This window comes from Drosophila erecta, unplaced genomic scaffold, assembly GCF_003286155.1.
Source record: "Drosophila erecta strain 14021-0224.00,06,07 unplaced genomic scaffold, DereRS2 tig00000126-arrow-pilon, whole genome shotgun sequence".
NCBI classification, from domain to species: domain Eukaryota; kingdom Metazoa; phylum Arthropoda; class Insecta; order Diptera; family Drosophilidae; genus Drosophila; species Drosophila erecta.
Window position 1 is genome coordinate 11,927,518 of NW_020825209.1, and position 12,100 is coordinate 11,939,617.

A 12,100-nucleotide genomic window follows, 5' to 3' on the forward strand; every position below is an offset into this window, starting at 1 on the left:
TAGTTTACAGCTGCCCATCGCTAGCCATGCGTGCGCGTCTATCGACAGCTGATAAGTTAACGCTTGCGTATTTTGTTGATATTTGCAAGCCACGCGAGAAGAGATGCTGCGCCTACTCGTGTCCAATTGCGGCAGGAGCAGCGATTTATTTAGGTAGAGATTGGGGTCGCCATCGTAGGTGAGGCTTTCCGAGCCTCCGATGGATGTGGATCTGCAGGGGCCAGCGACTGGTTGGGGTAACAACGTCCCCCTCGCCCTCACTCCGGTTATGTCATCAATCAGCCAACCTATTATTAACCGCCCATTTCGTTTTGTTTAGTCGCCACCTGCTGCAGCCCACGCAGCAGCCACTGCCAAGCCTCCAGAATGCCGCCCGCCTGATGCGCCAGCATCTGCGTGGAACGAACGCTCCACAGCCGCCCGCGATCCCACCCACAAATGCCAGCCGCCTGCGGCACACGACACACCTGCTCGTGTGGGGCGGTGGTAGTCTGGCCATTGGCTTGGGCGCCCGTTCCTGGTGGGCGGGGCATCGCGGTGCAATAGTCCACTGCGAGGGCAGCCGGCTGGCCATTCGAAAGGAAGAGGAGGAAACTGCGTCGGAGCAGCACTTCGACTGGAAGCGTTTGTGGACCTACCTGGAGCCACATCTCTGGGAGCTGATCGGCGCCGTATGCGTGAGTTCTTGGGTCACAAGAAGAAGTTTGTCAAAATGTTTAACTTGTGTCATTTGCAGGCCGCCCTGATAGTGGCTTATATCAATATACGCATCCCAAACCTGCTCGGTGACCTGGTCAACACCCTTGCGAGATATGCCAACACGTACGTGGTGGATCCGATCAACAACTCGTTTGTGAAGGATGTGAGCAAACCGGCCGGCAATTTGCTGAGCCTTTACATGCTACAGTCTGGTTTCACCTTCATGTACATCTACCTGTTGAGCCGCGTCGGTGAGCAGATGGCGGCCAAGATGCGGCAGGATCTGTTTACGCAGATTGTGGTCCAGGACATCGCATTCTTCGATGAGAATCGGACGGGCGAGCTGGTCAATCGACTGACCGCCGATGTGCAGGACTTCAAGACCTCGTTTAAGCAGTTCGTGTCCCAGGGACTGCGAAGTGGTGCCCAGCTGATTGGCGGCAGTATATCGCTCTTCATGATTTCACCGCACATGGCCGCCATTGCGCTGGCCAGTGTTCCGTGCGTGGTCATGTTCATGTCGTATTTGGGCAAGAAACTGCGCTCGCTGAGCAAGAGTTCGCAGGCGCAGGCGGAACGAGCGACGGGTGTGTGCGAGGAGGCACTGTCCAACATCCGAACGGTTAGATCCAGTGCCTGTGAATACCGCGAGATGCAGCTGTTCGAGGCGGAGACCAATGAGGCGGCTCGCCTGGCACAGGAACTCGGCTACGGCATTGCCATCTTCCAGGGCCTGACCAACTTCTTCCTCAATACACTAGTCCTATCCACGCTCTTCATGGGCGGCCACCTCATGTCCACGGAGAGTCTGTCGCCGGGCGCTCTGATGGCCTTCCTGGTCGCCTCGCAGGGTGTGCAGCGATCCCTGGCCCAGGGATCCATTCTGCTGGGCACCATGATCAGAGGCATGACGGCCGGCAGTCGAGTCTTCGAGTTCCTCTCGCTGCAGCCACAGGTGGAACTGCTGCGCGGCTACATCATCCCACAGGAGCGGCTGCATGGCGAGATTCGTTTCGAGAACGTCTCCTTCGCATATCCCATGCGACCCGATCATGTGAGTTCTTTCTCGCAACAATGATTGAATATTACATTAATCAATGTTCTGTAATTCGTAAACTCGCACTTTTTATATAATTTCGATCAGCTTCTTATCGCTTCCGCACGTAGATAACAACTTTATAAGGCCCACAAACATTTATAGCCAAGATCTACGGCAAAGCGATAAATAGATTAGAGCCTAGCGAATACAAAAAGTAATTAACTTCCCATGTAAAGACGGATATTAGAACGTACATATACATTTATATAGCTAAACCATCAGCAATGATTGGCAATGGAAATATCCGAAATATTTTGCATTTCAACTGACTTAGACTTTTTAGTCCTAACTTTCGGATTATGACAAACAATTAATACCGTAGACCCACTAATGACACTCCCCATTTGTCCTTCTTTTACAGCTGGTGCTCAAGGACTTTAGCCTGACGCTCCGCCCGGGCCAGACGGTGGCCCTGGTAGGAGCCAGTGGATCGGGCAAGTCGACGATAGCGTCGCTGGTGGAACGCTTCTACGAGCCATCGGCGGGCAATATCAAGCTGGACGGCTACAAGCTGTCGGACATATCGCCCTATTGGCTGCGGTCCAATGTCCTCGGTTTCATCGAACAGCAACCAGTGCTGTTCGGCACATCGATATTGGAGAATATCCGATATGGCAAACCAGATGCGGGCGAGGATGATGTATTTGCGGCGGCGCGTCTGTCACAATCGCACGACTTTGTGACCGCCCTGCCCGATGGATATGCGACGCATGTGGGCGAACGGGGCACCCAGTTGAGCGGTGGTCAGCGGCAACGCATCGCCATTGCACGGGCGCTGCTTAAGAACCCGCGCATCCTCATTCTGGACGAAGCGACGAGTGCCTTGGACGCCACCAGCGAGGCGGAGGTGCAAAAGGCACTCGATACGGTGGTTAAGAATCGCACCACCTTGGTGATTGCACATCGATTGTCCACGATACGAAACGCTGACCTCATCGTTGTCCTTGATCAGGGACGCGTCGTGGAGGTAAGTTCTACTTAGCAGAATTGGGAGTGCTCGCAAATCTTCAGAAATAATAATATCTTCTATGTTTTAGACCGGCAAACATGACGAACTGATGGCCAAACGGGGCCTGTACTTTGAGCTGGTGCGTCAGCAGGAGCGGCGGAACATCCAGGAGCAGGTCCAGGCCGTGGAGGACGTGGTGGCCGTCAGGGAGCAGCAGGCAACTGCAGCAGCAACTGCGACTGCCGCAGCAACTGCAACGGCCGCTGCAACGGCGACAGCAGCGACTGTGGGCAGCAGCTTCGGTGGTGGCAGGGCAAATACAGCGCAAGGATAATGACGATATTAGGCAAATTGAATGATTCCCTGTACACTTAATTTATTAGAATGCGTTATTTTAACTTTTTTTTATTTCCAACTGACCAAATACAAAAATGGTGAGAGACGCTAACAATAAGTATACAATAAAATAAACGCTGAAGACAGTATTGTTTTTGTTATAAAAAGAAAGTATTTCATTTTCATTATCGTTAAATTCACCGGGTTCATTGAAAATAGATGGAATTCATGAACCAAAACTAAAATTGAAAAACTGAATAAAAATACTTAAAATCACCATTACCGTTAAGTTAGTTTAAATAATTTATTTAGTATGACCGCATTATTTCTGAACCCATTCTCGTATATGGTCACTCGAAGATTAAAGAAAAACTATTTTAGTATTCAGTTTTTCTAATCCTAAGTGTTAGTAATTAAAAGCTAGTTTATAATAAAAGTATTTTTAATTGAGGATGAAAAATGTATTTTAAGTTGCTAGCAGCTAGCCGATAGCTTTGGGATTTTTCAATGACAGGCCAACGGTCACACCGGCTAAATTGTATTTTATTTTGTGTGGTTTTGTTGTTGTTTTGTTTATTATGCATTTCTTTTTTATTGTTTGAGTTAGCGAGTGCGTCGCGTCGGCAATTAAATAAAATCCGCGGCATTTCGGCAATTGCGAATAATAATTGCTTGGCGGGAATTGCAGTTGAATAAGAAATAGGCGAAGAAAAACCAACAAATGTGCAATGTGCGTCAAGTCAATAGCAATACAAACGAACAATTATGTAAGTGTGTGTGTGTGTGTGTTTGTTTTAGTGTACGAATCTACCAAAAAACAATAAAATGTTAGTAAAACAAAAAAACCAGTTGTTGTTGCTGTTGGCTCTGCTAATGTCGTTGTTGTTCCCGTTCCCCCACACACATTTTCTAATGTGTGTGTGCAGCACCTGTACGTGTGTGTGTGTGTGCTTCTGCCTCCGCACAGTGGACAAATTTGTGAATGTTCAAGTTCAAAAATGCAAATTGCCCGAGTGAATTAATTGACTTAATTAACCGAAATTGGACCGCAAGTTATGATAGTCATAGCTGATTAAACGCAATTAGTTTCTAGCGGAACTAATACGACAATTAATTATATTTACTTCATTTTTTATCCGTTTACTTTGATCCATTGCAATTGGTAAACTAAGCTTGTCTTAGATAATATATTTTGGACTTCAGCCAGGATGGAGTTGGCACACCCACTCATTTCCATTCTTTTTCATAGCAAAATCACAGTGATAAAGTTGGCTTAAGTAAATGCTTGAGGGGTTGAGCAGGTGATTAAAAGCACATTAACCTCCCATGGAGCTTAGGCTGCAATTAACGCACGGCTCAAATGTGCCCACTGTGCGCGCGTGCAAGTGTGTGCGTGTGCATTCGTCATTCATTGCCCAAGCTGATGCGGGCGTAAGCGGGACGGCGAGCACAACAACTACTGTTAGCTCAGCTGAAGTGCAATTGCGATTGCAGTTGATCCAAAGAGCCGCGATTGTTGTTGCATCAACTGGAGTTTTCACGGTCAATGTTGAGATATATCCATATACATACATACATGTGCATTTATACATATGTATATATCCATGCATTATGCATGCAAATCGATGATGGAAATCGGGCGGTATAGCGAATTCCGATGGGGCAGCTGACTCAGGATCGAAGTCTTTATCACTGAACCCTAAAAACAAATGACTACCGAACTCACTTATTCTGTTTTGTTCGCTCATTTGTTTAGTACGCAAAAATATTTCAAGTTAGCTATCGCTTAAAAAATAAAGTTCAAATTGCTGCCTCAATATGTCATCATCTTTCAACATTCAATTTATTCAATAGTTTATTTATTCATTTATAGTTTTTATATGGTTTTTTTTAATGCAATTGGTTTTTGAAAATGGAACACTAAAATCAGTTAAAAATTGTAACAATCCCGACTAAAAACTATGCTGGATAATAGATAGTTGAGATATGATTAGATATCTTAATATTGATACTTCAACATCAATAGCTAATGTGTATTCAACTCGATAACTTATTTATAGACCTACATTGTCCATGTGATATTGACTTAGTTTCCACAGTTTCATATCGCCCTGTTGATTAATTGGTCAGGTTCCGTGACTGCTGGTCTATATTTACTATATTTAATAGCTATTCCGTCATCGACTAATATCTTGTGTACCCCTTAGTGCTAACGTGATCGGGCCAAGGCACACAAACATTCCATGCATCATCAGCAGCGCCTGCGGGCCAATGGCGGACGAGGTGGCACTGGATACGGCGCGGGATCGGTACCTGTGTCCGGCGGACACTCACCATTGTGCGCCCATTGCCGGGGTCAACTACTGCCCCATCCGGAGGAGCCAATCGTGATGGCTCTGGGCCAGCAATGGCACTGCGATTGCTTTCGCTGCTCCGTTTGCGAGGGGCATCTGCACAACTGGTACTTCGAGCGGGAGGGATTACTGTATTGCCGAGAGGACTACTACGGCCGGTTCGGCGATGCCTGTCAGCAGTGTACGGCCGTTATCACCGGACCCGTAATGGTCGCCGGCGAGCACAAATTCCATCCGGAGTGCTTCTGTTGCACGGCATGCGGCTCCTTCATCGGCGAGGGCGAATCGTATGCCCTTGTCGAGCGTTCGAAGCTCTACTGTGGCCAGTGCTATGGCAAGCGTTCATGCCAGCCGGCGGATGCCAAGGCTCGAATCACGACGGCCGGCAAGCCGATGCACTCCATCCGGCTGGTCGAGATCCCCAAGGACGCCACGCCGGGTCTGAGGGTCGACGGCGTGGCCCTCGACGACGGCTGTCCCACGGTCCGCATTACAGAGTAAGGAATAATCTGAAATTTCTATAATTTACACCAGTTTAGGCATATGGATGCATCCACTGTTCATCTAGCATTATTGTTAACTTTATTTTGTTCATTTGTCACATCATCTTAGTTGCTTGTTGTTTTTAAACACCTCTTTCAAAGAACAGATGGCACTTTTCTATTTTGTTTTAGGAACTCGAATTTTCCGAACATCTAAGTTGCCTATGCCCTAAATGTATTCACTCACTTTTCCCAACACAAATCACCAAAAAACAAGTTTTTTTTTTGTATAAGAATTTTGATAAAAATGCCTTTTCGGTTATATTTTATACTGTCCAAAAATTTTCCATGGCTTGGATTCGAAAGTACGTATTATAAATGATAACTATTATTTGATTGTATTTCATTGGTTGCAATCCATTATCTTTGAGTTGCCATTTGTGAAACTTTTCAAATTAGCTAACTAGTTCTAATCCTAATCGCCAACTAATTTCGCTGGTGGCTCGTCCTCCGACTCTTTCTCCATTTCCCTAACACATGCCTGCCCAACATAAACAAAAAACTGAAACAGCTTGTTCTGTAACTTCTTCTTTTGGCTAACCTCAATGGCGGAACAGTGCTGTGGGGCGCCCTATAGGTAACAAGTGCTACTGAGTTGAATACAAAGCAAAAGCTAAGCGGAGCAACACACTAATCTCTGGTTTATTTACCATTCTCTCCCAGAATCGATGTGAATCTGACGAATCTGCACATTGGCGATCGCATCTTGGAGGTGAACGGCACGCCAGTTAGTGATTCGTCCGTGGAGCAGATCGACAAATTGATACGGAGTAATGAGAAGATGCTTCAGCTGACCGTGGAGCATGATCCGGTGCAGGTGTGCCGCTCCTGCAGTCAAGCGGACATCCAGAGGGCGATGTCAGCGTCCACGTTAATCCTGCCGCTCAGCACATCGGCCTCCAGTGTCGAGGTGGGCAGGGAGCGCCTCTACAAGACACCCGGCGAACAGGGCACAAAGGCCAGGAAACTGAGACAAGCGACCAACGCTTCCACGACAATACCACCCGCAGCTGGGGCCACCGCAATGACGCAACTGAAGGAGAAGGAGCGCTGTTCGAGTCTGTCCAAGTTGCTGGATGAACAGCATCAGGCACAGCAGCACTCGGCGCATCCCCAGCTCTACGATCTATCCAGGACGCAATCTTGTCGTGTGGTCCAGAAACCACAGCGAATCTTTCGTGCATCTGATCTGGTCATAGGCGAGAAGCTGGGCGAGGGCTTCTTTGGCAAGGTTTTCAAGGTGACCCACCGTCAGAGTGGCGAGGTGATGGTACTCAAGGAACTGCATCGTGCGGATGAGGAAGCCCAGAGGAATTTCATCAAGGAAGTGGCCGTTCTCCGTTTGCTGGACCATCGTCATGTGCTCAAGTTCATTGGTGTTCTGTACAAGGAAAAGAAACTGCACATGGTCACGGAGTACGTGGCCGGTGGTTGTCTCAAGGAGCTAATTCACGATCCAGCCCAGGTACTCTCTTGGCCTCAGCGGGTCTGCTTGGCCAGGGATATTGCGTGCGGCATGAGCTATCTGCACTCGATGAACATCATCCATCGTGACTTGAACTCAATGAATTGCCTGGTGCGCGAGGATCGCTCGGTCATAGTGGCGGATTTCGGACTAGCACGCAGTGTGGACGCGCCGCGTCTGAAAGGCGGTGTGGCCTCCTCGGATCGCAGTGGCAATATGACGCCAGGCGGTTATGGATCAGGCGCTGGCAGCGATGCAGCCATGTCACCGAGTGGAACTCTCAGGCGCAGCAAGAGCAGGCAACGAAGGCAACGCTACACGGTGGTCGGGAATCCCTACTGGATGGCACCCGAGATGATGAAGGGTCTCAAGTACGATGAGAAGGTGGACGTCTTCTCCTTTGGCATTATGTTGTGTGAGGTGAGATTAAGTTAGCATTACTTTATTGGCTGAGCTCTCTAACCTATTTGGCCAATGCATTGCAGATCATTGGACGCGTGGAAGCCGATCCGGATTTCATGCCCCGCAATTCGGACTTCAGTCTCAATCAGCAGGAGTTTCGCGAGAAGTTCTGCGCCCAGTGTCCGGAGCCTTTCGTTAAAGTGGCCTTTGTCTGCTGTGATCTTAATCCCGATCTGCGTCCGTGCTTTGAAACTCTGCACGTTTGGCTTCTGCGTCTCGCCGATGATCTGGCCGCCGACCGTGTGCCGCCAGAGCGCCTGCTGCACGAGATCGAGACCTTTCAGGAGTGGTACGCCAGCTCAGAGGACGCCTTGTCGCCCACCACCCAGCGCAGCTTAAATAACCTCAATGAATTGGCCAAGAATGCGGCGGATTCGGAAATTTCGCCCGTGGAAAAGGAGAAGGAGAACCTGGTGATCAAGCCCCAGGACATACCCAAATCTCCTCATCTCGGCAAGGATTTCTCACCCAGCGGCGAGAGATTGCGGGACAGCATGCGTGCCAGGCGTCGCCAGCGTTTCTTGGGCGCCCAGGAGGAGCGTCGTAATCTCACACCCGACACGGAGTCCAAGGAAAGGGCTTTGAAGAAGGCGCTTAAGAAATGTCGTCCGTTTGGCGAAAGAGGTTACCTGGTGGATCTGCGTCACGGTGCCGAACTGCAGCTACAGGATGTAAGGGATCTGAACACCCATTCCGATGTGGACTCCAGTTGCGACACTAGCTTAAATTACCATGATGTTAATAGTCTGCCAGCAGCGCAAGAGGACGAGAATACGATGAAACCTGCCAAGGACGAGCTGGAGGAGAGCACCATTCGACCCAGCAACCAGGAGTCTCAGCACCACCGCCTGGCCATCGATGATATGCGCACCCGCCTGAATCAGTGCCGCAGCAAATTCGAGCATTTGGAGGAGGCCAGCCGGCGGAACTTCAACCAGTCGCAGCACTCCATGAAGAACTTCTTCAAAACCCCACCGGTGGCCCTTAAGATGTTCCAGCGTCTGGAGCACGAAGCTGCAGTTCTGAATGGTGGCAACAATTGCCCACCGCCACCGCCCCGTACGCAGCGCATCAATCAGACGCCCATTTTTGGTCGAAAGAATCCGCCCGTTGCAATGGTGGGACAAAAGCTGCAGCATGCCGAGTCCCTAGAGAATCTGGCCTCCAGCGGAGTTGCCAAGCCGTTGGCCACACCAGCACCCAAGCGAAGCAAAGCCACAGCAACGACCAAAAGCCAGAGCAGCAATAGCACCATTGTCAATCCGCCAATTTTCCTGCCGACCAGCCTCAACAATAGTGTCACATTACATAGCAATGGAAATGTGACCACCACGACCCATACCAACAGTAGTGGTCCACCATCCGCCCCTGACTGGCTGCCGAAGAAGCACAAGCTAACGCTGCCACTTCCGCCGCTCCAACAGCAGCGAACGAGCAGCAATCATCGCCTGCCCTCGAGCAATAGCAAAGGGAAGCCACTGAAGCCACTGCCCAGTCGCACGGCCACCCAAACCATACCCGCCAGCAATTGCGTCTCGCCCACCAGAAGCAACAGACCCGGCTCACCCAGCAAGCATCTGGCCCAAAGGCACACTGCGGCCACGGCCCAGCGACTGACAAATGGTAAACACTCCCATTAATTGTAAACAAATCAAGCTTTACCACCCTCTTGCTCCTGCAGCGGCCGCCAACCACCAGCAGCATCAGCAGCAATCCTCGAAGACGACGCGCCTAAGCATCCTGAGTCCCGAAAAGGTGCATCGCCTGGGCGCTCGACTCACCGACCAGAAGCAGAAAATGCGCGAGGAGGCCGCAGCGACGGCCTCATCCGTCGGAGGAGCTGGATGCGCGGCAGGAACAGCGACGGGCACCTACAATGGCCATCGGACCGGGTCCTCTGGATCGCCGAATTCGGCGGTCGGTGAGCGGAGGAGGCGAGCAGCACCACCGCCGCCAGCTCGCACGCATTTCAATACGCGCTGCTAGCTGGACCAAGTAGCCATACCCTCCACATGCGATTGTCAAGTGTTGTGCGCAGATTGTTGTGGTTCCACTCAGGAAGCTTCTGTAGGAAGCTTAATGTTCTTCGAACTAACTGTCGTAATTAGCGTAAATGTTTTAACGATATAACCATTCGGTTTGTATCGTACAGAAATATCTATATTTCTAGTATTCCAATACTTAAGCATAATGACACTAAATTTCTGTAACATTTCCATGGCACATTTTTTTTAAATATATAATGCCTTTTTGATGTATGTAACTTTAAGGAGCCAGTGAACTGTCCCGCTGTTATAAACGCAACTGTTATACGCACACGACAAGATCGACATTCCGATGGAAGTGTTTATTTTTTGTTTTTAAATCCAGCATTTGATTTAAAGTTTCAACTAAACGAAGGTTAAGTGCCTGCTAGGAAAGTAAACCAACAAGTTGCAATATTTACATTGATTGTATTAACCGTGCGAATAATTATAGTATGTAAGATTACAGGTTAACAACTGTTTCGACTAACCTAACAAACTCAACTAGAAGCAAAGCTAAGCAATTACTTGTTTAATCCACTATTGTCTGACATAAAGTTATATATTGCGAAAGAGACAGAGAAGTACGGATGAAGAGAGAAGGAAGAAACTTGTGCCATGACGTTGAGCGAAAAACGAACGAATCTAAAGAATCCTTGAGAGAGAGAAAGATCCCACCCGCGAATAAAAAAAGACAAAAGGAACGAAGTGAACTTTAACTAGGAAAATTGTGGTTTACATATTTTTTGATATACAGCGTATATGAATGTATTTATATATCGATTCCATAACTATATAGATAAACGTATTCCATTGTTAGTGCTTAAATGTAATTTATTATTTATCAATTCTCGACCCATACACCCCGTCCCCTCATTCCAAGAACAATAATTAACAAGTCTAAGAAACAAACTTTTTTTTGTATTGATGAGGAAAAGTCTAACTTCTATACCTAAATATAAGAATGTTTTGCTCAAAGGCAATTTTAGTTGTAATATAACGCTAACTGTTATACAAAAGAAACGCACACGCTCAAGCCTAATACTGTTATACTGTGTACTTTATATATAGCCATTGTATACCTAAACCTATATATAGGATCGAAACGCTTGCAATTAACTGCTTCTATAAGGCACTTGAGCCGGGCCCTTGTTATACGGACGTATGCCAGTAGAACAGTGGCCGCGCCGAACCGATCTAGCATTTAACTATCTTTATATACAAGAAATATGTGCGATATTTTTTATATGCAGCTAATGTAATGTGTTGTATTTTGACCCCACTCCACCTTGTAACTACGTTTATACGCCTGCTAATCGAAGTTTGATAAACGTTCCAAGAATTTTCGCGGACCTTACTCAAATAATTTTAGTCTTCAAGCCGTTGAACAGATATAATCAGTATAGCGACATTTTTTACCCACTTGTAAATAAGTTTATAACTAATAATGTTTTTGTTGCCTACTTATTCGAAAACCAAAAGGTCTGTAATTACAAATAAAGCTTGTGTATGAACGTAGTGTATAGTTTCTCGTTTGATTTTAATCGTAAACCTTTTTTTGTTAATAAAAAGTGAACATTAAAAAGAAACCATCAACTTTGTATTGTATTTATTGTGCAAATATAATTTTATTGCCCAGTTATTTCCACCTTTTGTACAATTTAAACTTTGAGCCCAACATTTCAAACCAGAATTAAGAAAACGCAGACTTTATCGAAAACGATCTGAAATAAAATGTGAAGATGTGGGTACAGTTGTGCGCGGACATAAACTTATGGTCGGGACTGTGGGGGCGTATGGAAAGGAGGAGGAGGGGCGTCAGTAAAGGACCCCGTTTACGAGGTCGTTGCTTGTTCGTGTGTTTCTGTATCTGGTGGCTCCTTTTCCGCATTTCCTTTTCACAGGATGTACGCACAGATACGGAATTTGTCCCAGACCATGGTCGGGAAATCGATTCAGGCCAACAGCCAGAGTATATATATGCACATATGTGTAACAATATACATATACATGCTTGCACTTTGTGGTCCTGCGCAGTGCTTTTCAGATGTCCTTTTTTGTTCGTCGAAATCAGGGCTTTTAATTTCATTAACAGCTACAGAGCTCTGTTAAGTCAGCTGTTCGGCGAGCGAAAGAGATGGAGCATACGGATTCAAGGTCTACATTTCTG

General features: G+C 47.4%; 2 protein-coding genes across 5 annotated transcripts; both read left to right on the forward strand.

The window, feature by feature from the left end:
• The first annotated feature begins 7 nt into the window (after window positions 1-7).
• On the forward strand, window positions 8-3,224 carry LOC6551150 (ATP-binding cassette sub-family B member 8, mitochondrial). 2 transcript variants are annotated; one of them, XM_001978323.3, is made up of 5 exons: window positions 8-153; window positions 320-677; window positions 737-1,753; window positions 2,160-2,765; window positions 2,836-3,224. In XM_001978323.3, the coding sequence occupies exons 1-5, from the start codon at window positions 104-106 to the stop codon at window positions 3,079-3,081; spliced, it is 2,277 nt and encodes a 758-aa protein (XP_001978359.1). In that variant the 5' UTR covers window positions 8-103; the 3' UTR covers window positions 3,082-3,224. The 2 variants fall into 2 exon arrangements, with proteins under 2 accessions (XP_001978359.1, XP_026837509.1); XM_026981708.1 differs by having other exon boundaries at window positions 8-677.
• A 303-nt stretch (window positions 3,225-3,527) lies between these two features.
• Window positions 3,528-11,513, forward strand: LOC6551151 (LIM domain kinase 1). Of its 3 annotated transcripts, none has more exons than XM_026981707.1 (6): window positions 3,528-3,813; window positions 5,291-5,934; window positions 6,491-6,556; window positions 6,643-7,864; window positions 7,930-9,529; window positions 9,588-11,513. In XM_026981707.1, exons 2-6 carry the CDS (start codon window positions 5,327-5,329, stop codon window positions 9,890-9,892), a joined length of 3,801 nt encoding a protein of 1,266 aa, XP_026837508.1. In that variant the 5' UTR covers window positions 3,528-3,813; window positions 5,291-5,326; the 3' UTR covers window positions 9,893-11,513. The 3 variants fall into 3 exon arrangements, with proteins under 3 accessions (XP_026837508.1, XP_001978360.1, XP_015011350.1); XM_001978324.3 differs by having other exon boundaries at window positions 3,529-3,850; XM_015155864.2 differs by lacking the exon at window positions 6,491-6,556 and having other exon boundaries at window positions 3,529-3,850.
• Window positions 11,514-12,100: the final 587 nt, after the last annotated feature.